The sequence below is a fragment of the Pipistrellus hanaki genome, assembly GCF_964339955.1.
Source record: "Pipistrellus hanaki genome assembly, chromosome: 4".
Lineage (NCBI taxonomy): Eukaryota > Metazoa > Chordata > Mammalia > Chiroptera > Vespertilionidae > Pipistrellus > Pipistrellus hanaki.
This window is the reverse complement of record NC_140506.1, coordinates 70,166,774-70,191,857: the sequence shown is the minus strand read 5'-3', so window position 1 is coordinate 70,191,857 and position 25,084 is coordinate 70,166,774. Positions and strand designations below refer to the sequence as shown.

The window sequence follows — 25,084 nt, the reverse complement described above, 5'->3', positions numbered from 1 at the left end:
TTAAAATATGGATATTAGAGTTTACCCTCATTTTCCATCAGCAGGTGGCTAGCTTGTCAGTTGTATTCCATAGGCAGGCACCCTCTTGCAGTTTATGCCTTGAGTGGAAAATGTACCTTCCCTAATGGTGAAGGAGAGCTCTCTTCCTGGTACTTGGGGTACGGGACATACTTTGCTGGGTTCATTCACTTATTTATCCACACAACATTCACTGAGCTTCTCCAAAGACAAAGCAAGTTAGCAGGTGCTGGAATGATAGCTCTTCAAGACTTAGTGCTATGACAGTGCTTCTGCAGGTTTGCTCCACATGGAGAGAAAACATTAGGTATAGGCTTTGTTTACAAGCCATAGAGCTTTAGGTAATAAATAAATATCAGTAGTCTTGATAAATAAATATCAGAACAATTCTAAGTGTAAGGTTAATCGTGTCCATTTAATCCGAGGCCATGGTTAGGACAAAGTTTAGACAAAGAAAGCCAGTTAGGTTAGCTCCTCACTCTTGCTCTTTTTAGACAATTGCTCATGGGCTGGAAACAGCAACTCAGGGGACATCTGCTCAGGAAGCTTCTCCAAGGGCTCCTGAGGGCTCTGTCCAGTCCCTGGTGCTCTCCAAGGCCAAGATCTTCTCTGAAAATTCTTCAGAACAGGACACAAGGGATGAGCAGTCACTTCAGGAAAGGGTAGAAGGGATCAGATATAGGGGAAATGGTAGGTGAACCTTTCCAGGATAAGGTCCAAGAAGCTTTATTTTTCTCTCCAGGTCTTCTGGGTCCTGCCCTGAGATGGCCACCAGACTGCCAGCACCAACCCAATCCCACGGGAGTCCCCCGCATCGCGCCCCTCCCGCACAGCCCTAGTCCACCACCGCAGTCCAAGCTTGTCACAGGCTGCCACTCGCTCCTTCCTGGGTCTCTGATCCCCTACACTCACTCAGAAGGCAGGAAACACGGGCATGCACTCCAGGTTCCATCTAGGCAATTCAGAGTCTAATCTGCTCTAATCTTGATTGTGGGTTCTCTAGAGGCCACTGGGGATCTGGGTCCAGAACCACGTGGAGGCAGAGACCTTAAATTGGTGTTTGTCCTTCCCCCAGAAAGAATGGTAGGAGGTTGGAACCGATTTCTTTATTTGTCCACTATATTACTAAGTGGGCCAAGGATCTAAATTTCTTTCTTCATCCCCTCTGACCCTATATACACTCTATTTGCCTCCTCCCCTTGACTCCTGAAGTTTTACCAGCCATCTCACCTCCTCCTTCAAAATTACAGATCAGGTGACCCACTGAGCCCAAATTCAGGTTATGAAGGCCCTTAGTCCATCTTTCACTTTGTCCCTTCAACCCAGTCCCTACCAGTTTTGCACGGAGTATATAAATAAAGAGGAGGAACATGCTGATACCAATACCAATATAAGAAAGAAAAACCTTAGAGAGGTCCAAAGACCCTACTGCGGCTGCAGTACAGATCTGCCCAGGGCACATTTTATGTTAAAGCAGGAAAAGGAATTAAGGCAATGAGTTATTATAAGGGTAGATTCCTGCTAAACTCAGAAATAACAGCTACCAACTGTGGATATTATACCAACTGATATTATCTCATTAATCCTCACAACAATCCAATGAAGTAATTTTTACCATCTTATATGCCAGTAAGCAAGGAGGCAGCATTTGAACCCTGGTCTGCTCAAACCAGAGCCTGGTGTCTAACTGCATCTAGAAAGGACAATGAAGAAATACTGGGTGAAGATTTGTAATATGAGCAACTGCAGAAAAGGAAAAAAAGACAAGACACATGTAATTATGTCCAAGTTGTAAATTTATAAACATGAATGAAATATAAACACAAGAGGTTAACCATTTTCTGTAAGTGGAGTGAATAGGATGCATCAACAAAATAAAAAAATTCCAGCATTATTTTCGTGATGACTTATACAGGGCACCATCTGATTTCTGACTGAAATCATTCGTATAGTCTTGTATTAAACAATAGTTCCTTTATGCACTTGTATTTTGAAAATGTGAACTCATATGATATAAATTTTAGATGAGACATATGTCAGTTTGCGACTCCCAACAGGGAATGCCTGTCAAGAGGCAGTTCCTACCACAGACAAGGATGCCTGACGTTTTCTCTAGTCATATTTAAGTTCTCCAAGCCCGGGGTATCCCATTCTGGACAATGCCAGTCCTACACTGTTAAATGCTTGCTCATTAATTCCCTCTATCTTCTATGTAAACATCTGTCTTCTATTTTTAATGGTTTTTATATTAGTAACTATTTGGCATTTACTATATGACCAGTACCTTTTACATTATCTCTTTAATTTCCATGCTATTAACCACAGTGTATAGACAAGAAAACTAGAGAGACTAAGTAAAATTTCCTAAGTCACACAGTTAGTAAACAGCAAAATTCAAACACAGGTATGTCTAATTCCAAAGCTATTGCTTAGACAACTAATCTTTCTTTTTACTCAATAGATAGTTTCATTCGTTTTATTAGGTTAACTGAACACTGAATATCAATGTCTGGCAAATGTATTATTGAATGGACAGGTAGTTACATTTCTAGTTGTGATAATCCCATTATGCTTTGCTGAGATGACACCCTATGAGTTTTTGTTCTTCAACTTCATCAGTTACCCTCATACCATTTCCTAGCATGAGGAATTCCTCCAGAAAGCTCATATTACCCTGAAAATGCCATACTCTCATTTGTAGGCCTTCTGACATCATCTCTCTTGCCTGAAATACTCTCCCTGCACTTCTTCCAGTGTACCACATATCTCTCTAGTCTACCTCTATTTGGATACTCTTTTGCTCAAGCTAGAACCTAGTAATCAAACTTGATTTTTCCAATAACTGCTTTGTTCCACATAACATAACCAGAGGTGACAGTAAATCTTGGTAAGAATAAATGTCCATTCAGCAAGTTCTAATTAGCAACAAAAATTAAGAGCACATTTGGGCATTGAAAATGGAAATGTAAATCTAGTGATGGGAATGGAGGGGACTGAGCAGGAGACAGGACTGGGGAGCTTTGATCTGTGACCCGTCACTGCCAAAATTGTCTAAGCCTATTCATGGAAGGGTCTTTGATTAGCAACCTAAAAGATATTGGGATATTTTCTCCTAGTATCCCAGAGAGCTTTGAGAGCATTTAGGATGAGTTGCAAACTAATAATAGTGAATCACTAGGGTACAACAGGGAATGAAAAGCAATCAAAGGCCGGGACCGGTTTGGCTCAGTGGATAGAGCGTCGGCCTGCGGACTGAAAGGTCCCGGGTTTGATTCCGGGCAAGGGCATGTACCTTGGTTGCGGGCACATCCCCAGTAGGGGGTGTGCAAGAGGCAGCTGATTGATGATTCTCTATCCCTCTCTGTGAAAAATCAATAAAATATATTAAAAAAAAAAAAAAAAGAAAGAAAAGCAATCAAAGAAAATGTCCCTGGTTGGTGTCTAATGCAAACTGCATGATGATAACAAGTTTTGGAGTCAAACATACCTCAATTTGAACTTGCTATGTGATCCTAACAAGTTCTTTAACCTCCCTGTACCTCGGTTCTGTAAAATGAAGCTTGTTCCATTGCAGATTTGTGAGGATTAAGTTTGAATATGCACATGTAGGTGGGTGGGCAGATAGTAGATAAAATTAGGTGTCCCTCAACTAATAGGTTTCTTCTCTTACCTCTCCAGCATCAAGACTAAAACAATTAAGAACACAAACTCATATTCTATTGGTAGCTTAAACTGGCAAGTTCCTTTATTCTAATTTTTTTAAATGTGTTTTATTTAAACACACACACACACACACACACACACACTCACACACTCACTCTGCCTATTTTAACTGAAACCTCAAATGATTTACTCATACTTTATGTACTGATACCATCACAATCGAATAATCCTTTAATTCCTAAACATTCAGACTTTATTCCTCAAGAGTTCTGTAGAAGAGTTAAGTATCAGTACACAGGAGAACGATCTATTCTTGTTATGAAGCAAGTATCTGTAAGGAACTGAGTTGCAGCCAGAAAGGTGATTCCAAAATTTCCCAAGGCTTCCAGCTAAGGCCTTCAGATTTTATTTGAAAGAGATTTGCAGAATATCAAATACACTTTTATTCAAGTGGAAGTAAAAAAGCACATTCCTAAACCAAATGCATACATGGCATGTTTATACATTCTGGTATTTAAGGATTACCTCATCCTCTGTTTCTTAATCCCCAGAAGTGACTATTAGTTTCTATACATGAGTATACACATTCCTTGACAGGAAAAAAACATGCATTTTCATTTGATTTTACATTTAGATTCCTACCTTGCCCTGATTAGATCATATGCTTGCTGATGGCTAAGAGGTAAAATATACTGGTAGAACTATCCTAGAGGTTAGCCATAAAATGCTTATAGGACAAGCAATACATTTTTATATATTTGTTGAGGATCCCTCATGAATATTATAACGTCTGAACTATGAAGGCCTCAACTGCTGGAATGACAACTAGAATTTTAAATAACACTTGTCTTATTTATAAAATATTATGAAACTTAAGATGGAAAAATATAATAAAATGCTTTGACATCATCTAAAGAATCATAAACTGTTCCTAGGTGTTAAGATGGTGACCCTGAACTCTGGACCCAACACCTGTGATCACTTTTATCAATCAAGAAAATCATGTTCTTTTATATGACCTAGTAAAATAAAAAAATGTGATAATGAATAAGTATACACAAAGCCCTCACACTTCAAATATTGTGCTAGAATGATGAGGGGATATTGAGGGTAGAAATCCAAATAGATAAGAAAACAATCTAATTGGTTAAAATTTTACCAGGAACAAAATTACCAACTCTCTTGAAATATTCTCCCTAGAGATATTACATAAGAACAGCAATATCTTTGTTGGAAGGCTGAGCTCTCTACATTACAAAGCTCTCTGATCTTTTAGAATATGTTCTTTATGTTTTGCCCTATCAAAAGCAGGCCCAAGCATTTTGCTGGCCTTCAATGGAAGTATATAAAATATTTCTAAACTTAAACATGCAGAGTAGATGCTGAATGAATGTAGCTTTAACACCACTGAGTTCTTATCTCTGTTAGTAGGCTGTGGATGCAAAACAAGGCAACTAAGAACTTGGGCATCACTTGAAAATGTTTAGCTGTCTGTCATAAATTCAAGGGAGACAGAATCATTCATACTCATGGGTAAACCGGATGTAGAAATCCAATTTTTTTAAAGGTGGATGCTTTACTTTGGGAAAAAAAGACACCAGAACAGTGTCTAGTTTAAAACTAGGAAATCATCATTTGAAGGCGCTTAAGAGAGTGGAGAAATCAACAGGAATCCAATTGTTGTGGCTAGAAACAAATAGCAATTAGGGTCCCCAGAAAAAAAGCAGGCCTAATAGTCTGTTTTGCAGAGAACTTGGGTGGAGAACAGCAGAAAAAAACTAAATGAGCTACTTTCCAAATGCTGATACGTTTTAACATTGGTGTAATTACAGTATCTTAGGGAAGCTGAGAACAATACATACCAGTTTCAAGAAAAATGTTTATAGGCCATATTAAAATAAAAATAGCTTAAATGAATTCCATAAATAAAGTATACATAGTTAACTTTACAACACCTATTATATTAAAGAATGCCATGAGAAAACAGCACTGCATTTACCATGTCACTCCTCAGGCTAGACTCTTCTGCAATCAAAAAGATCGGGACTATATATTAATGATTTCATATACAAATAATCAACAATTGTCCCTCTAATATTTTGATGTTGAGTAAAGCCTGAAATAAGGCAGTAACTTTTTTCCACTTGAGTTATATCAGATTCTGATCTGGTGTAGATATTCTGATGATGAAAAAAGACTTGAACTCCTATACTCAATGGCTTCTCTTGGGTATGGATTCTTTGATGTTGAATGAAGACTGAAATATGACTGAATCTTCACACACACATACATTTATTACATTCATAGGCTTTCTGCATGGAATGAATTTGATGCTGAAAAGGTTTATTTTCTTTGACTGAGGCTTTTTCACATTCTTTACAGTGATGGGCTTTTATTCCTGTATGAATTCTCCAATGATGACTAAGTTATGAACATAACATGAAGCATTTACCACATTCAATATATTTGTAGGTTTTCTCTGGTATGGGTTTGCAGGCATCAATTAAAAGTTTAAAACTAATAGCTTTCCTGCATTCATCACATTCAGAGGATTTCTCTCTGGGGTGGATTCTCCAATGATGAAAAGGTTGAGCTGATTGAAGATTTTATCACATTCAGTACTCACAATTTTTTCCTGGTGTGAACTCTCAGATATTGAATGAGGCCTGAACTTGACTAAATGTCTTCCCATGTTCATTACATTCATAAGGTTTCTCTTTGGTATGAATTCTTTGATGTTGAACAAGTTGTGCTCTTTGAATGAGGTTATTTTCCCATGCATCACAATCAAAGGCTTCTTCTCTGGTGAGGACTTCTTGCTGCAGTCCTGCAAGATCTGAGCTATGATTAAAACTTTCCTCATAATCATTATACTCAGAGGATTTCTCTTTCCTGTGAATTTTGTGATGCTGAATAAGGCATGAGGTTTGACTGAAAGCTTTCCCACATTCATTACATTCATGTGGTTTCTCTCCTGTGTGAATTCTTTGATGCTGAATAAGATGGGAATTCAATCTGAAGTCTTTTCCACATTCAGTGCATGTATAGGGCTTTTCTCTGAGACTAGCTCCTTGATGTTTAGTAAAGGGCATCCCACATTCATATTCATAGGCTTTCTCTTCACAGTGAACCTTCTGATGTTCGACTAGGAATGAGGCATGGTAGAAGTCACTGCCACATACATTACACTTACAGGGCATCTCTCTGTGAATTCTCTGATGCTGAGTAAGGTGTACACTACGACTGAATACTCTTTCACAATTGCTACATTTATAAGATTTTGCTTTAGTGTGAATCCTCTTATGCTTCATTATGCCTGAGCTCTGAGTAGAGGATTTATCAGGTAATTCACAGGACTTCTCAGACACTTCACATTTATAGGATTTTTCTCTAGTATGTATTCTTTTATGTCGACTAAGACTTGAGCTCTGACTGAAAGATTTTTCACATTCTTTACATTTGTAGGGTTTCTCTTTAGTATGAATTCTCTGATGTCTAGAAAGAGCTGAGCTCTGATGGAAGATTTTCTCACATGCATCACATTTATAGGATTTCTCAGTGGTGAAAATGCTCTCACATTTATTAAGGTGGGAAAGATCCATTAAGCTTTCTTTATATTCATTACTTTGAAAATCCTGTGTTAGATTTACTTGTTCACGTTTCTCAGCAGCTGAATTCTGGTTGAAGCTAATGTCATACCTATCAATATCATCAATGTTCTGTATTCTAAGATCTCTCTGGTCTGTATCAAGAGTAGATTCCAGACTGAAGTTTTTTTCAGGTTCATTACATTCATTGTTCTCACTGGTGAAAGTTTTCTTGCTGATTGTTATTTGCCTAAACTCTCTCTCCAGGAATAAAAATTTCCTTAGTATTTCCTGAAGCCTTTCTAATCTGTCCTCAGATTTATACACTTCTCTAGTGTCAGGAACTTGGCCGGCATCCTTTTTGAGTCTTCCTACTCTCATTTTGCATGAATGTACTTCTGAAATTTTCTGCTTAGGAATCAACAGCTTGTTCTCTTCTCTGGTTCCTCCATCTGATGCAATATATAAATAGAAAATGCAAATGTAATCTGTACCCTATACTTAGAAAAAGAAAACTCAGAGAGGAAAAAGCTAATATAGTATCTATCTGGATTAGAGAAGTTTATTTACTCTGAAACATATGCACAAAATTTCAACAGCAGATATAAGGGCATGAATAGAAGTATGGTAGGTTCTAAATGGTTCAGAATGTGGTAGAAACAGAAGGTACTTTCAGCAGAGTAAGAAAATCAATTAAGGTATTTCAAAGGAGAAAATAGAGAAATAGTTCAAACAAATTATAGACAAGCAACTTGAATAGGGACCTACTACAACTTATGGATGATAAGGGACAAAATAAATGCAAAGAGTTCATCAAAACTAAAGGGAAGCCCTGGCCAGTGTGGCTAAGTTGGTTTGGCATCCCATGCACCAAAAAGTTGCCAGTTCCATTCACCAGTCAGGGTACATGCCCAAGTTGCCGGCTTGATCCCCAGTAGGGGGTGTGCATGAGGCAGCTGATCAATGTTTTGCTCTGACATGGATATTTTGCTGTCTCCTTTTTCTCTAAAAATTAATTAAAAAAAAAAAAAAAAACTGAGAAAAGGAAAGAATTATCCATTCTGGGATACAGAGGAGCTCTCCATTCTGACTGCCAAAGCAGCTACAACTTGGCTCAACAACAGGACTAATTCCATCTGATTGATTCTGCCTTACTCACCTGAGTAGTCATCTCTTAAGACTCCTCTATTCTTAGTTTCCAAATCAAAGACCTGTAGATCTTGTTCCAGCTGAGATATCCCATCAGGCTTGAAAATTGGAAATCCTGCTCATAGAGAAGGAAATGGGATGTGGCAATTTGTCCCCAGATACCATACCAGCCACTTTTTCTCTTAACTTATGGTTAATAGAAAAAGTAAATTCGTAGAAACACTAGGAAGGCCTGGAGTTTGAAAGTGGCAAAGATCCTCTATATGGAACTCCTATTGGTGCTCTATAAAGAAGTATGTCAAGGAACAAGTTTATGACTTTTGGGAGCAAAGGTATTCACTTAAACATTACTCAAACAACGGAATTTGTGCATGGGATAATTTCACAGAAATTATCATTAGCACTCCTCACCAGTTACCTCTAGATCAATCTTGTATTAAACCTGATCAAAATTGAGGTAACTAAAGTATAATAACCTAAAGGAAAGTGGATATTTAAGCATCTGTTGTATGTGACATGAACCACAGCAATAGAATCAGTAAAGACTGAGTAAATATTCTTATGATAACCCTTAAGAAACAATTCATTTCAATTCAAACAAAGTAACAAAGAATAATATGACACATTCTCTCCCATTAGGAGCTTACACTCATATTTATTAAACAAACATTTATGGGATGCCCTCTCTATCCAAAGTATGTCAGGGATAAAGGGCTCAGGCCAATAAGGCCCATTCTCTCAAGGACCTTATACTTTTAACTGCAGAGACAAGTATAAACAAATAATTATAAAATATAATGAGGAAAGTGCAATAAAAGTGCATCTTCACATAAAATGGTCTTTCCCTGGCTTGCATAATGGACTGCTAGGATCTAAACTCTTTTAAAGTGAAAGTAAGAGGCAGTCTGCTTCTGAAGGGCTAGTATCAAAGGGGCATTTTTTTTTTTTTTTCATGTTTTCAACCCAGAAAGCTTCTAGTAGCACACATACAAGGTCTTAGCTCAAGCCTCTCATCTCCAAAAGCCTTTCTCTTCACTTACTGAATGTCTACAAAATTTATTTGTTCCTCTTATCCTGATATGTCACTATATAATGAAATTTATAGAATATTTACTTGGTTTCAGGTATCATCATCCCTACCTGACTGCAGGGATCATGTAGCTTGTGTCTTGCAGGGACCATGTAGCTTGTATCTTGTATTTCTTTTGATTCATTTACTTAAAAGCTACTCATTGAGTGCCAATTTTGTGTCCAAGTATCAACATATAACAAATAGCCAATGTTTTTAAAAGGGCATTGGGCTTGGAAAATATAAACTAACAGCTGCCCTCTTGGGATTCTGTGTGAGAGATTAAAGAGCAGAGTGATCAGAGAAAAAAAAAGAAAAAAAAAAAAGATATGTCTTTTATTTACTGTGTTTCTGAGTTCCTGCTGGGCATTAATAGAGTTCTTTTGGACATCTATTTAGTAAGGTCCCCCATGTCAAATGAAATAGTTTTGCAAGTTAAAAAAAGTTACTGTGGCATTGTGGCATGAAGCAGCAACTCTTCTGTTTAGAATTCTCATAACATAATTTGCAACTTCTACTTTTGAGATATTTATTAAGATATTTCTAAGTATTTGCCGAAACCGGTTTGGCTCAATGGATAGAGCGTCGGCCTGAGGACTGAAAGGTCCCGGGTTCGATTCCGGTCAAGGGCATGTACCTTGGTTGTGGGCACATCCCCAGTAGGGGGTGTGCAGGAGGCAGCTGGTCGATGACTCTCTCTCATCAATGTTTCTAAGTCTCTATCTCTCTCCCTTCCTCTCTGTACAAAATCAATAAAATATATTTAAAAAAAGATATTTGACAACTGAAATTTTGGTTCTTTATATCTACACTTAAGTCACAAATGTACAACAAAAAAAGATCATCTCAATGTGGAATGAGAGGTTTGATGTTGGACTTGTGTTTAAGGTAATGTAGAAAGATACAAAATGCTTAACAGGCAATTAGATATACAAGACTGAAGTTCAGAAGAAAACAGAGTTCATGATATGGACTTAAAGTCACCTGTATCATCAAAATATTAAGCTATGGTTTACTAAGCAGGTGGTAGGTACAAAGTACCATACCATGAGCTGTACAAACTTGCATTCACTTAATTCTGACCATACCTTTATGAGATAGTCACTATTATTATAACCATTTAAAAATAGGAAAACTAAAATTCAAAGAGGTTAATTAACTTGTCCATAAGTGGTTAAGCTAGGACATAACCCTAGTCTTATTTTAGAACCTGGCTTTTAAATAATCTACTAGTAAAAAAAATTGTGAATGAAATCCATTCCTTCCTCCAAAATATGTATAGAAAGAGAACAGAATACCAATATGTTGATAATGGAATAAATAGTAAACATAATAAAAAAAAATAGAAATAGTGATTGGAGAACCAGGATTCAAAAGATTTAGAATCATGAATGTTTTCATTAAAAGGGATCTAAGAGATCTTTAGTGCCAAAAAAATAAAAAATAAAAACTATAATAAAAATCCAAACTCTAGGCACAGTCAGAGTAATATTCAATTTGAGGAAATTGCACTTGTAAAGAAATAATTTGAACATTCTCATATCACTTGTCCTTTTCAAACAAGCATTTGAGTAACTACCATGAGCCAGGTAATTATAAACGTAATCTAACTTAATCCTTGGCACAACCCAAAAGGAAGACACTATTTTTCATGTTTTATAGGTGAAGAAAATGAGTGTGAGTTTAAATATTTTCTCGGTGTATCACAGCTGGTAACTGGAACCCAAGTTTAATTCCAGAGTTTATATTCTTTCTACTCTACCACACTAAGGGTCTTAGAAAGCATTAAGACAGGTTTTCTTGCCATTGGTCTGTCTTTTCCTGCCCTGGATGAAGATGCCCTGAGTGTGTTCCAGATATTCCAAGCTTGCAAATTCAATCTCCAGTCAGGGTACATAGAAGATGTAAGCAATGAATGCATAAATCAGTGGAACAACAAATCAATGTTTCTCTTGCGCTCTCTCTCTCTCCCCCCTTTCATTCTCTAAAATCAATAAAAATAAATGTCTTTTCCTAAATTTAGGTCGAATTCTGTGCTCTTAAAAATAGCATTTGCTTAGATTTCTTTTGTAGCTCAAGCCTCTAATCTAAATTTTTTAAATTTTGCCTGGCTGGTGTGGCTCTCTATCCCTCTCCCTTCCTCTCTGTAAAAAATTAATAAAATATATATTTTTTTAAGTTAGGGGATATGTGCCAAACATTCCTGATAAACTCACTTATCATGAACCAGCATTCTGATAAACATGTTTCTAATGCTGTCATCTAATCAAGCACCCAGCACTCTGTCCCACTTGCAATGCAATCCAGGCCTCTTTCCCAGTCTTAATGTCCAGTATTTAATTTTAAACACTAAGTCACATATAACTTTCCTTTGGGTATGACCCTCAGGCCAGTAATTCATACACTGTTAATAGAGTATGCTTCTTTTTAGATTTGGTAATAAAAATTATGATTTTATAAACTTTTTCACTCTTTTACTCAGCTGTTCATACTCTATACTTATTATTTTTTTTTTGTTTTGTTTTTGTTAATCCTTCCATTGATCGTTTAAAGAGAATGAAAAAGGGAGGGAAAGACGGAGAGAAACAATAATGTGAGAGAAACATTGGTTGTCTCCCATATGCACCCCGACCAGGGTTTGGGCCAGGGAGGAGCCTGCAACCAAGGTACATGCCCTTGATGGGAATCAAACCCGGGACCTTTAATCTGCAAGCCAATGTTCTACCCATTGAGCCAAACCAGAGAGGGCATATTCTTTTATTTACTACAATATAGTCAAAGCACTTAACCAAAGGACCAAAGTTCTGATGTCTGTGACAAATACATCTAAGAGCTACTGCCATGGGAAAATAGATGTGTGGCTGCTAAGTCAGGGACTGAATTATAAAAGTCCTTATTTTATAATATCAACATTAAGCTAAGTTAAGTAAGTGTATAACTTTAAAATTCACATGGAATTTGCTGAACCCACAAATATGAAAGGTCTTCCCAAGGACAATAGAAAATAATTACTAAGGAGATGCTCCTATCACAAGAGCAAATTGAATATGAGGATTTCTTGTGTGCATGTGTGCCCAGATGTGTATAAATGTGCATGAGTGTCCTGTGTATATGAAGAGATGTGAGAAAATTGAATGAAATTCAGTTAACTAGCATGCTGTCCTTTTAGGCTGATTAAGCTGCTAAGAAGTTGCTTAACTCCAAAAAGTAGACAGGGGAACTGTTGGAAATTATGTTATTATTAGATAAAATTTATAGTATCTTGTAATTACATATCACTTTACAGTATACAGAATTGTTAAATATACATTCAATTTGATGCCCTGAAATAAAGAAATTGAACTCTCTTGCCTTCCCATTTCCCCTCCAGCAAGGACAGAGCTAAGGAACACTTAATCAGAAAAGGTCATGTAAATGTATCAATCTTGTTTAGCAACAAATAATAAAGGGGGAAAAGTCAGGACCTTGGAGGCGGCCACAGGGACTCAAAAGAAGACGAGAATGTTAAATATAAAGAAAGCTCGGGGTCACGAGAGTTAAGCATCAGAAGGAGCAGGTCCTGTTCACTACAGAAAAGGAGGGGGCGCACAACAAACATTCCACATTCTAAAATAAAATGAAAACATCAGAACTGAAGAGCTGGAGTTGAACTTGGTGGTTTCTCAGAACACAAGTAGATGACCACCAACCACGGCTTCTGAATGAACTCAAAATTCAGGATACAAAATGCATCTGGTGGCAACGGAGTTTCCTTGGCCCTTTAGAAACTTAACAAAGGTCTTTTGAGGAGCTGCAATTTTACATAGTGGTGGCATCCTGGGAGCATCTATTCCATCAATCAAGTGTAATATCTTATAATTGTGGAAAAGTAGTTTCCGAGCGGGGATGAGCAATATCGATGGGAAGCCGATACTTGGGCCATCTCTTGGAGATTCCTGCTGAAAGGACTGCAAGTGTTTCTCCAGAGAAAGCACTTGCCTGGGTATGACTCAGGGCCGGGCAGGAATTCACACTATGAATCCGGGTGGTGGGAAGACGGAGAAGTATGCCTACAAAGATCAAAGAGCCACGAATGGAAAACACGCTAAAACCTTCCCAGTGGGCAGGCTGCCTCCCCAGAGAAGAAGACCTCTTTAATCCTGAGTGTAGTCAAGGAGACAAAGCAACAACCCTAGATGCCATCAGCATAGGCAAAGCAAAATGAGAGGAAAAGAAAAACCTTCATTAAACTCACACATAAATAAAAAAGAACAAAAGCAGAGACAGGTAAAAACAACAACAAAAAAAGCCCACACCAGTGTGGCTCAGTGGATAGAGTGTCGGCCTGCAGACTGAAGGGTCCCAGGTTCGATTCTGGCCAAGGGCACATGCCTGGGTTGTGGGCTCAATCCCCAGTGGGGGGCGTGCAGGAGGCAGCCAATCAATGATATTCTCTCATCATTGATGTTTCCATCTCTCTCTCCGTCTTCCTCTCTGCAATCAATAAACACTTTTTTTAAAAAATAAAATAATAAAAATTAAAAAATAGAATAAAATAAAAAATAAATTTAAAAAAGGGAGAGAGAGAAGGAGAGGAAAGGAGCAATGCTTACATCAAGGGGGCTATCAACAACCCCCCACTGATAAAAATGTTTCTCCACAGCACCACAGGTTACCTAATCTGGGCAGCCTACTATATACCACCAAATGACAAAGCAGAGACTTGGTTTAAATCTGAGACTTCTGCTGCTAGGAATGAGGTTATTTAGGATTACCATCTGGGTGATTCACTGAAATGTATGCACAGTGAGTCATGCCTTTAAGTGAAGTCTCTCAAATTCTGCCTGCTTGAAGATGAATTTAGTAATCTCTCTTGTAAAAGATTACTCAACAAGAAGGATTTAAGCTTATCTTTAAAGAAGGCATTCTTCGCCAAAACCGGTTTGGTTCAGTGGATAGAGCTTCGGCCTGCGGACTGAAAGATCTCAGGTTCGATTCCGGTCAAGGGCATGTACCTTGGCTGAAGGCACAACACCAGTAGGGGGTGGTGTGCAAGAGGCAGCTGATTGATGATTCTCTCTCATCGATGTTTCTAACTCTCTATCCCTCTCTTCCTCTCCGTAAGAAATCAATAAAAATATATTTTTTTTAAAAAGGCATTCTTCTTCCAAAGAAAATGGGAAACTCAGATACAAAGGAACTGAATTACCAGGAAAGAAAGTGTCTCATTGTAGGTTGGGAGGCCCTACAGTCTCTCTCATATAAAATAAAAATTAAATTAAAATAAAATAACAAAGGTGAAAACTTAGGCAAAGCACAAGCAAGCTTCCCTTTTCTAACAGGGAACAGATACCCCATAAAAGCAGGAACCATTAACTCAGAATAAGGAGTAGAACGTCTCATCTAGAAATCCCCAAAGGAAAACCACTCCCAGAGGAGATGACCTTAAAAATAAAGGATTCAGAGGTTCTTAGATCTGGAATCTGAACCAAACTCTATTTTCTCAGAGACCTCACACCTACTCAGTAAAGAAATCCCAATAGGTCAACTGAATGAATAAAAAGAAGTCCTTACCCAGTGAGACCACGTTCCCATAATTCTCTAACATCACTTCTCTGTAGAGATCCCTCTGAACAGGGTCCAGGCATCCCCATTCCTCTCGAGTAAGGTGCACAGCCACATCATCGAATGTCACAAACTCCTGAAATAACACAGCCTGGCTGCTCTTGGGAATAAGGCCACTATAGCATCATGGCTAGAGACTGAAGGAGATGATACAGAGACTCCAGTGTGTATTTGTAAGGGAGGAGTGAGAACGGATTAGAATCTAGGGAATAAATCCCATAACCCTTTAACAATAAGCCCCCATCAAAACCCTAGGGAGAAAGAAGAAACAGTGTTTTCTGGTGGTGTTGAGAAGCTGGGAAGATGGTTTGTGTGGCGTCCAGGTCTCTGAAGAGGATCAGTTCTGAAACCAGAGTCTGTTACTAAAAAAGTTCTAGGCAAGGTTTATGGATGGGGTGAGGGAAGGGCCACACTCAATAAGCAGCAACAATCCCTGAGGAAAAGAAGGTTCCTCAGCTCACCTGGTACCTGGCTGTCAGGAGTGCAGTTGCCTGGTCTCCTGGGCTTCCCTCGTGGGGAAGAGCAGGCACCTGGGGAACAGGTGGAGCTAAGGGAGGAGAAAGGAGCCAAGAGTGAGAGCAGCCCTGGCCAAGGGCTCCCTTACAGAAGAGAGCCAGCAGGACCCTTCTTCACATCAACGTTCTAGTAAAACCAATGGACATTTGTCAGGTATTGAGTGTGTCTACTCTGCTCCTTCTCAGCACTTGGATGTCCTACTACAAAAGTTTAGACCCATGATTCAGGATATTAAGCAATATACCCGTTTTGCAAATGGGCAAAGCAAAGCATAAGAACTTACAGCTACTTGTCAAGAGCCACAGTTACCTAATAGATTTCTGACCCTTTCCCAGACACTGTTCTATAATCACTAAGCCTTTATCTTGTGAATGGGCACTATCTCAGCAACTAGTGTGTAAAGCAGCTAAGAATAAGAAATGGCCATTTGTTTCCTCACAATCCTATCCACACTCCCACAATGCCCCACAGCACCCTGCATTCCTAGTGTTGCTGACACACAGTAGTTCACTGCAGTTAGCTACAAGTTTTCTGAGATAAGATCACAGGACAAAGGAAGTACAGGACAGATCAACCTACCTATGTAATACATAAAAACGTTATTGGATAATCAATATAAGACACGTAGACATTCATACGGGCTCAACCACGGAATTAAACGGGTTCTTTCTTGACCACAATTAAGTTAGTCACAAACACTGCAGTTGCAACAGAATGGCCTGAGGCAAAGCAGGGAAAGGTCATCCAGGAGGGAAGATACTAAGTGAAGGGAAGAGGGGGAGGGATAGCCCTAAGCCTAAGAGGAAATGAAAGCCAAGCAAGGGTTGTGAGATGTGGCAAAAAACCCGCACATCTTAGAAATGATTGTGGATGTGGCGAATGGGATGATTGTATCATCAAAAAGCAGCTGGAGCAGAGTGACTACCATTCTGCCTATTAAGGAAAGACAGGCTGTCCTTAACAGAGGGGCCCAAGACCAGGACTGAACTGAGGCACATGAGCCCCTCCCTTCCAGACCTCCCTCTAAGGGACCATCTCCTTACCAGAGTCCCTGGCCTCTCTCATACCAGGCCCAGAAGCCCCGCTACACTCCCCATTCTCCTGGACGTAGGAGCTCTCTCTGCCTTACCCCCAGTGAGTCCCTGTTCCATGTCGGTGTCCTGCAGGAACTGAGGCTCTGGGGACAGACCCTCAGACGGGGTCTCCAAAGACTGAAATCGGACCCTTGGTGATCCTGCTGCTTCCTGGACAGATATTTCCTCCATCCCTGTTCTGGAGGGCAATGACCATCACTGTGGGGTGAGATTAGGAGAAATTATTTCAATAAGTCAAAACAGCCCGTGATTTCATATCCTGAGCACTTAGCAAAAGTACCTTAGACACTATCAATCCTCCATTAAAAATAGTTGATAATGATTAAGCACCTAAATTAAACAACGAATGTGTGGCATTTCCAAAAAAGAAAAAAAAAAACAAAACAAGAAAGTACCATTTAATACAGTAAAGATTTGTGAGAAAAAGTTTAAAATAGCTGAGATTTTACAAATTTCTTTCAAGGAGTCTGTACCCAGAGATATAGGCTACTTAGGATTACTCATTTTTTTTTTTTTTTTTTTTTTAAGAGTAGGCCCCTTAGGATTTCTTGGTAAACACTCCGTCAGCCCATTTTCAATTACCCTATAGTCTTGGCTAATAACAAAAACCCCACTTTGGGGATGAGACCCTTCGCCGACTCGGCCTAGGTAGGTGGGCAGGCCTCTTCCCTCAATCCCGACAGGGACCCAGGGGAGAGCCGCGGCCCAGGCGGACTGGCCTGGTGCCCTCCAGACCCAAGGACGCGGCAGGGTCCGGTCCCCCTCCCGGGAAAGGGCGGTCCCCCCGCCGCAGCCCTCGGCAAGGCCCTCGCGGCGGTGGCCAGGCCTCTCCCGGCGCTGCCCTCCTCCCACGGCCCCGCGGGGTGAAAACATGGCCCCCGAAAGGCGGGGCAGGCCACGGTCACCCGGCTGGCACCGGGGCACGGCCCCCGGGCCCTGACAGCGGGGCCCTCCGGCCGCGGGGCGAAGCCGGGCTGAGGGGAAGCAGGCCCTCGCACCCCCGGGGGGCCGCGCGCTCCCGGGGACGGAAACCGCCGTCAGCCGGACCCGCCGCCGCCGCCGCCTGCTCCCCGGCAGGCTGAAACCTGGGGCCGCCCCTTACCGCGACCCCACGATGGCTCCCGCGGACTCACCCGAGCGCCTCAGCGGGCCAGGCAGCCGTCCTGTCGCAGACACCTTTGCTCGCGGCCCCTCGGACCTTGGGGGAGTCGCTCTACGCCGCTGGGAGGGCGGTGCTTCTCGCTGGCACTTCCGGGCGCAGAGGGCGGGGCCCCGGATGTGGGCCCGGAGGAGGCCCGCAGGTGAGGCGTGGGAACCTCCGGGCTGGCTGTGGGGCCTGCCGCCCTCCTCCCCCGCCAAGCCCGCTGGCTGCCTTTGTAGCCCGAACCCCAGTCATGACTGGGGCTGCCCACAGGCTTGGGAAGCGCCCCGCAGGCCCTCCCCTGCTCCAGCCAACCCTTGAGGCTACCTGGAGAGGAGGACCTGCTTGAATCAGCCAGTCGGGAGCCTGCACCAGGGTACAGAATACTGGTTAAAGAGAGGGTTGAAGACCCTGATTATAGGAGGTGCACAGGAAACCGAGGATTTGAATCTACTAAGGTTCTTGGCTGGAGTTGGGGCATGGAGCAAATAGGAGTGGAAAGAGAGAAACTGAGACTGGGAGAGAGCCACACTCCTGGGGGAAAGACTGGCCTCTGCAGGGAAAGCAGGGAGAACTAGGACAGGCAGGGTGGCCTGCTGAACAGAATCCCCTACCCTAAGGTATTGTGATTTCATGGATTCTCAGAGAATGTGATGTCTTGTGAAACTAGACCTGCTAGAGACTGGCAAGTGTCTTAATATATATATATATATATATATATATATATATATATATATATATATATATATATATCGTGTTTCCCCGAAAATAAGACCTAGCGCATGGAAAGATAAGACATCCCCTGAAAATAAGACCTAGTGCAACTTTGGGAGAAAAGATTAATATAAGACACTGTCTTATTTTCGGGGAAATGGTGTATATATATATATATATATATATATATATATATTTTTTTTTTTTTAAAGTGATTTGGAAGGGATTTAGGTAGTACTGCTTTAAGCTCACAAGTCAAACGTTATCCTTTAACGCTATGTCACATCAAATTAAATAAGAACAAAACTATGGCATTGTATATCTTTTTTTTAAAGAACATCAGCCTCAGAGATTCTGATACACCTTTACTTTATTTCCTCCTTGAGTATCAATGGTATCAATCCCTAAAAAGAGTGATAAGAAAAATAGCTACTACTTGGCTTCTGAGCAAAATTTTCTTTCGATGATTTCCTCACATGATGCAGATGGAAACAACCAACTCACAAATTTTGTGATTTTTAGGGTAAACTATATAGCTTTAAAGAAAATGTATGAGCACCTTACTAATTTTTCCTTTATGCCCACCATTGCACTAGGCATGGATCAATACAAAAGAAGTAAAATATCACACTAAAATTGATACATGCTCTAAAAGTCTGACTACTCTGTCAACGCTAGCACCATTTGTGAGCTTACAGGATGCCTTATCCATTAGACATACCTTAAACTAAGGAACCTATTTTATAGTCAAGGAGGTGTGACAATAAGTGTGTAACCACAGAATTAATGGTTCTAACTCATTATTCACAGGTAAGGGGGGGGTCTGGCTGGCCTGCCCTGATCAGGGACAATCAGGCCAGGCCATCCAGGGGAGGGGTCATGGGAGGTTGGCCAGCCTGCCCCACCCCTGATGGGGAGCGATTCCAGGGGTGGGAACAGCCAGGGAGAAGGACCACAGGCAGTTGGAGGGCTGGCTCTGCCCGCTGGTCGAACTTTGGTCGAACTCCTGGTAGAGGGGACAATTTGCATATCATCCTTTTATTATATAGGATAGCTAGCCTGAGAGAACTGTGGAAAGGCACGTATTGAAGATGAAGCTAAGTTGCTCATATCAGATGTAGCACCTTGCATAGTTGGGTATACGGTACATGCATTGATATGCACTGAACCAATTACCTACATATATGGTATTATGTCTATAATAGGAAGACTACATGAGTACACGAACCAACGGGTCAAAACAGTGGTGGCACCAGGTAATCCATTTGTGGAATTTGGGTTTCCTATCTCCAAACCTAGAGTCTACTGAGTTCTGGTCCAGTTTCTCTAAAGAACATTTATTTTAGGAGATACCTTGCATCCCACTGAACTGGAAACAGAGCACCACCTGGCCACTTTGGGTTCTTGGTGCCAGTAGGTCATTAGGCAAAGAATGGAGTTATTATAAATGTCCCCAAAGTCCTTGCCGCACACACTACATAAATGGAAAAAACACCGAGTCAGCTGCCTTGAATAACCTAGCTGCAATCCCTTTAATGTAAAAATAGGGGTGATGGTAGAGGGAAAAGGGCAGGTTTATACAAAGAAAAACAATGCATAATAATGTAATGGCTCTTAGAGATGACTTGAAACACTGGACAGAAATATGAGTAAGTATCTGGAGGAAAAAGTTCTGGGAATACAGTGTTTTCAAGAGCATTATAGGTTAGGGAACCAGCCAGTTATAAGGAGCAAAGACCTACTCAAGTGGATTATTGAAGAGTCCTGGGGAAGTAGAAAGCAAAAATAATGGCAAACACAGCAATGTCAAACCTCCTATCAACTTCATAAGGAATGGGACATTTCAGGGCGTGGAAGGTTGTTCAGAATATCACATCATTGGTAGCCTCCGCAGCAGGTGGCTGTTCCTTTTGTGGGCTTTCCATTGCTGTGCTCAAACTTGTCTTGTTCTTTTTAAAAAAAAAAAAAAATATATATATATATATATATATATATATTATTGATTTTTTTACAGAGAGGGATAGAGAGTTAGAAACATCGATCAGCTGCCTCTTGCACATCCCCTCTACTGGGGATGTGCCCTCAACCAAGGAACATGCCCTTGACTGGAATCGAACCTGGGACCCTTCAGTTCGCAGGCCAACGCTCTATCCACTGAGCCAAACCAGTTTCGACATCAAACATGTCTTGGAATTTAGAGTGGTGTAACAGTCATTCAAGGTGTCAGTTACTGTTTTATAAAAGATGATGTTTCTTGAACTACTCACGAAGTAATAGTAAAAGTCATCATTATTCTGATAACATTTTGACAGCAAAAATGCCTCACATTTGATGTGAGACATTTTTGCTGTCAAAATGTTATCAGAATAATGATGACATTATTGTTATTATGAAAACTCCTTGGAAACATTAGCCAAGCTCAGAATCTTATAACTTCTGGGATTGGAAAGAATGTCTGTTTGAAATTACTGCCCATTCAAGTGGCAATGCATAATCAAGGTACCCAGAGAAGCAATGACTTTGGTTTTTTGAAACCATTCATTGTTTTTAATAATTATTTTTATTAAAACCATTTTTGAGCCCTAGCTGGTTTGGCTTAGTGGATAGAGTGTTGGCCTGCTGACTGAAAGATCCCTGGTTCTATTCAGTTCAAGGGCACATGCCCAGATTGTAGCTCAGTCCCCAGTAGGGGCCATGCAGGAGGCAGCCGATCAATGATTCTCTCTCATCAATATTTCTTTCTTTCTTTTTTTCATTAATATTTCTATCTCTCTCTTCCCTCTCCCTTCCTCTCTGAAATCAATAAAAATATATTTTAAAAATAAAACCATTTTTGAAGTATAATTCAAATGCCCAACCATTCATGCAAAGTATGAAAGTCAATGATATTTAGTATGTTCGCTGATGGTGCAACCATCATCACAATTAGTTGTAGAACATTCTCAATAATAGTTATACTTAATAGCAGTCTCTTCCTATACCTCCCCCAGTCCTGGGCAACCATTAATTTATTGTCTATTGACTGGTCTATTCTAGACATTTCATGTGAATGACATCACACAATAACTTATTTTTTTTTGTGACTGGTTTCTTTCACTTAGCATATTTTCAAGATTCATTCATGCTGATGCATGTATCAGTACTTCATTCCTTTGTGTGACCCAATAATATTTCATCTTGTGGACATATTACATTTTATTAATTTGATGTATATTTGGGTTGTTTCTGCCTTTTTACTATTATGGATTATACAGCTATAAACATTCATGTATAAGTTTTCATTTCTCTTGGATATATATCTAAGGATGGAATTACTGGGACATATGTTAACTCTAAGTTTAACAATTTAAATGCCAGGCTATTTTCCAAAGTGGCTGCACTCGTCTGCATGTTTGCCGCTACAGTGTATTGAGGATTCCAACTTCACATCCTTGCCAACACCTATTATTTGACTTTTTTATTATCGGCATCCTAGTGGGTATAAAGCGATATGTCAGGGAAACCATGATTGACTTGACTTTGATTTTCCTCTGTTGCAGTTCCTCTGCCACAGACACACAACCACTAAGTACTAGTCTTGTTTGGTAAGAACTATTGTAGATTACAATTACTGCCATCAATAAGGAAAAGTAGGAGAAACGTATACCTATCAGAACAGAGTGGTACCCAGGGAAACGTAACCCCCCTTTTCCTGAGGGTTAAAGCTGAGCTGAGGGGACAGCTTCCCTCCCCAAAGCCTAACCCTGCGGTTGGGGAACACAAATGCAAAGTCCTCCCGCATTCCTAAAGAGAACCCGAAGCAAAGGCGCAGCCCAGTCCCGGAAGGCGGATGTTGATGCGCTTCCGGCTTCTGTGACTACACAAACAAACGCACAAGGCTGGGTTTGGGGGGCAGAGTGGTTCGGGGCAATTTTGCGCTGCCTTTCGATTTCCCCAGTCATCTCCCTTTTGTATCCCAGCAACCCCAGAGTGTTCCGGGGTTCACGGGGAGACGTGGGTCCGACGGGGGAGGACAGGCGGGACCGAAGTGGATGTGTACGGGTCTTGCGTGATCCGACCCCACGACCGCCCTGTGGAGGAGGGTCCACGTCCCTATCCCGTATCCCAGCCTCGGTGGTGGGAAGCGCCGCCATCTCCACGGCCCTGGATCTAAGCAGAAATGTTCGTTTCCGGTCTGGGATGAGCTGTTTTGGGACCGGGAAGAGGCAGTCTCATCCTGGGTGTTCACCCCAAGATGGGGTGCAAAAATAACCCTAGTTTTTGTGCTTCCCATGGAACCATTCCACGTGCATGTCCTTCTGATGAGAACTTTTTTCCTAGATTTCTCGGGACCCCAAGGTATAAAATGGGGAAGACCCTTGAGGCTACCGAGCTCCCTAGGTTTTTTGTTGTTGTTGTTGTTTTAATGGTGGACAAGTTTAAGCCGCCTAAGTGTTTGCAGATCATCTGCTCACCCCGAAACCCATTACCATTAATGGTGGTGATTAAAGAGTGTTGGAAGCCTAGTGAAAAAAGTGATTTGGATGCAGTAGGAAAAGATATACATTTCACCATTTCCTTTAAGTTTCTGAACTTTCTGAATTAAAAAAAAAAATCATTTTAGACATTAGTTTGGCTTTTCAGTTGTGGTAGCTGAGCTTGACTTGGTGCAGTGAGTACTGAAAGGAGTTTGTGGCAGGGTAGTGGAAAGTGGATTAAGAAGCAGCTCCTCACCACTGAGAAAGAAGTAAGGAGCTGATGGGCAATCTTAGCCTCCTGGGGGAAAGGTGCAAGTCACAGATTTTGAGAACTAGCACCTGATATCTGTTTCTAATTGTTCCTTCTGCAAAGAAAGGACCCCAAGCTAATGATCTTACTTAGTTGGCTGTTACTTTTTCCCCCCTTATTTTTTGAATTAAATTATTATCTGTGTACATATCTTACCATTGCCCGCCCCCTCCCCATACATACCCTTCCTCCCCAGGCTGTTACTTTTGTAAAATCAACACAAATTTTTTATAGAATCAGTCCCAGGCTTCTTCTTTGCGCCAGTACCTTAGCAAACATTTCTGAAAAATTCAACCAATATGCTTGGAGCACCTATTCACTGAGGTGATTGCAATGCATATTATACTGTTCAGTTCCTTTTTGCCTTCGGTACTTTCTAAGGATCAGGAAATAGCATCTTGAACAAACAAATCCTGCTCTAACTTGTCCAAACTTGAGCAAACAAAATATGTGACCTTAATGTTTTTCCCTCTCCTTTTGGAAATTTGAAAGGAATGTGATAAATGTGATGACTGCATGGAAGCAAAATATTTTTTCAATCAAAAGTTCAAATCTTAAAACTCTTACCTTTCCCTCCCTGCAACAAGGAACAAGAAAAGATAGAAGACTACAGATCAACATAGTTTCCACCTCAGAAACAAGTTTCTGGAAATCAGCTGTTTAAAATGGAAGAGGCTGCCTTAGAAGGCAAAGAACTCCCCATCATTGAAAGGATTTCATGCAAAAACTGGATAGTCAGTTGCCAGGAAATGCTTTCTCCAGTTCAACAGTTACAAGCCTTGTTACATGCACATGCTTACAAATTGAATGGGGATTCTTCCACTGGGTTTGATGCTCCCATGAGACCCATTACAATTCTAAGATTCTATAATTGTATGATTTTATCATATATTTGATCAAAAATGTTTTTCACACAGATGAGAACAACAGTTTCACCACTCTGTAATATTTGATGTTTATAAGACAGAGGACAGTGTAGTGCTTAAGATCTTAGCTTTTGGAGGAAAAGTGATCTAGGTGCTTGCTTCGGCAGCACATATACTAAAATTGGAACAATACAGAGAACATTAGCATGGCCCCTGCGCAAGGATGACATGCAAATTTGTGAAGCATTCCATATTTTAAAAAAAAGAAAAAGAAAAAAAAGAAAAGTGATCTGGGTTCAAATGCTATTTTGCCATGGAGGGCCGTGTGATTTTTGGGCGAATGAATGAACTATTCTGAACCTCAGTTTTTCCCAACTGTAAAATGAATGCTAATAAGTGAAACCACCTCATAACGTTGTGAAGACTGAGATGATCCACAAAAAGCATTTAGCATGTTTAAACTATGCTAAATGCTCAATAAATATTAACACCAAGCTTTACTGGTTATTATTCTCAAGTCTCATATGTGATCTTTAGCTTTGTGACTATTTGCAGGAGACAAGAATCTCCTTACTGCTCCTGAGAAGGACTTTTGACATAGTTTGCATTAAGTTAGTGGTTATTTGTCCCAAGTGTGTCATTTTCTCTTTCCAAGCAATTAGTGACTTTCAGCAAGAATTCCATAATTCTTTTATTATTTTTTCACCAAAGTTTACCCAAGTCAGTACATCCTTTTCCACCTGTATGCCATCCCAGTTCACCATAGTTAACGTCTCACAATTGAACCACCACCACATGCCAGGGACTACCAATACTTCACTCACCATCAGTGAGGTAGTCTTCATTGCCCCATGGACACCCTCCACTGTGGCCAACCTCCTAGGACAGCTCACAGC

The 25,084-nt window shown here is 40.4% G+C and overlaps 1 protein-coding gene across 5 annotated transcripts; it reads right to left on the bottom strand.

Annotated features, from left to right (window-relative positions):
- Positions 1-1,796: 1,796 nt before the first annotated feature.
- Positions 1,797-17,962, bottom strand: ZNF655 (zinc finger protein 655). Of its 5 annotated transcripts, XM_084881426.1 has the most exons (7): positions 17,834-17,962; positions 16,736-16,898; positions 15,552-15,637; positions 15,040-15,166; positions 13,465-13,535; positions 8,428-8,532; positions 1,797-7,720 (listed from the first exon to the last, which is right to left on the bottom strand). In XM_084881426.1, the coding sequence occupies exons 2-6, from the start codon at positions 16,869-16,871 to the stop codon at positions 8,443-8,445; spliced, it is 510 nt and encodes a 169-aa protein (XP_084737552.1). In that variant the 5' UTR covers positions 16,872-16,898; positions 17,834-17,962; the 3' UTR covers positions 1,797-7,720; positions 8,428-8,442. The 5 variants fall into 5 exon arrangements, with proteins under 5 accessions (XP_084737552.1, XP_084737549.1, XP_084737550.1 ...); XM_084881425.1 differs by lacking the exons at positions 1,797-7,720; positions 8,428-8,532 and having other exon boundaries at positions 11,447-13,535; XM_084881423.1 differs by lacking the exons at positions 13,465-13,535; positions 15,040-15,166; positions 15,552-15,637.
- Positions 17,963-25,084: the final 7,122 nt, after the last annotated feature.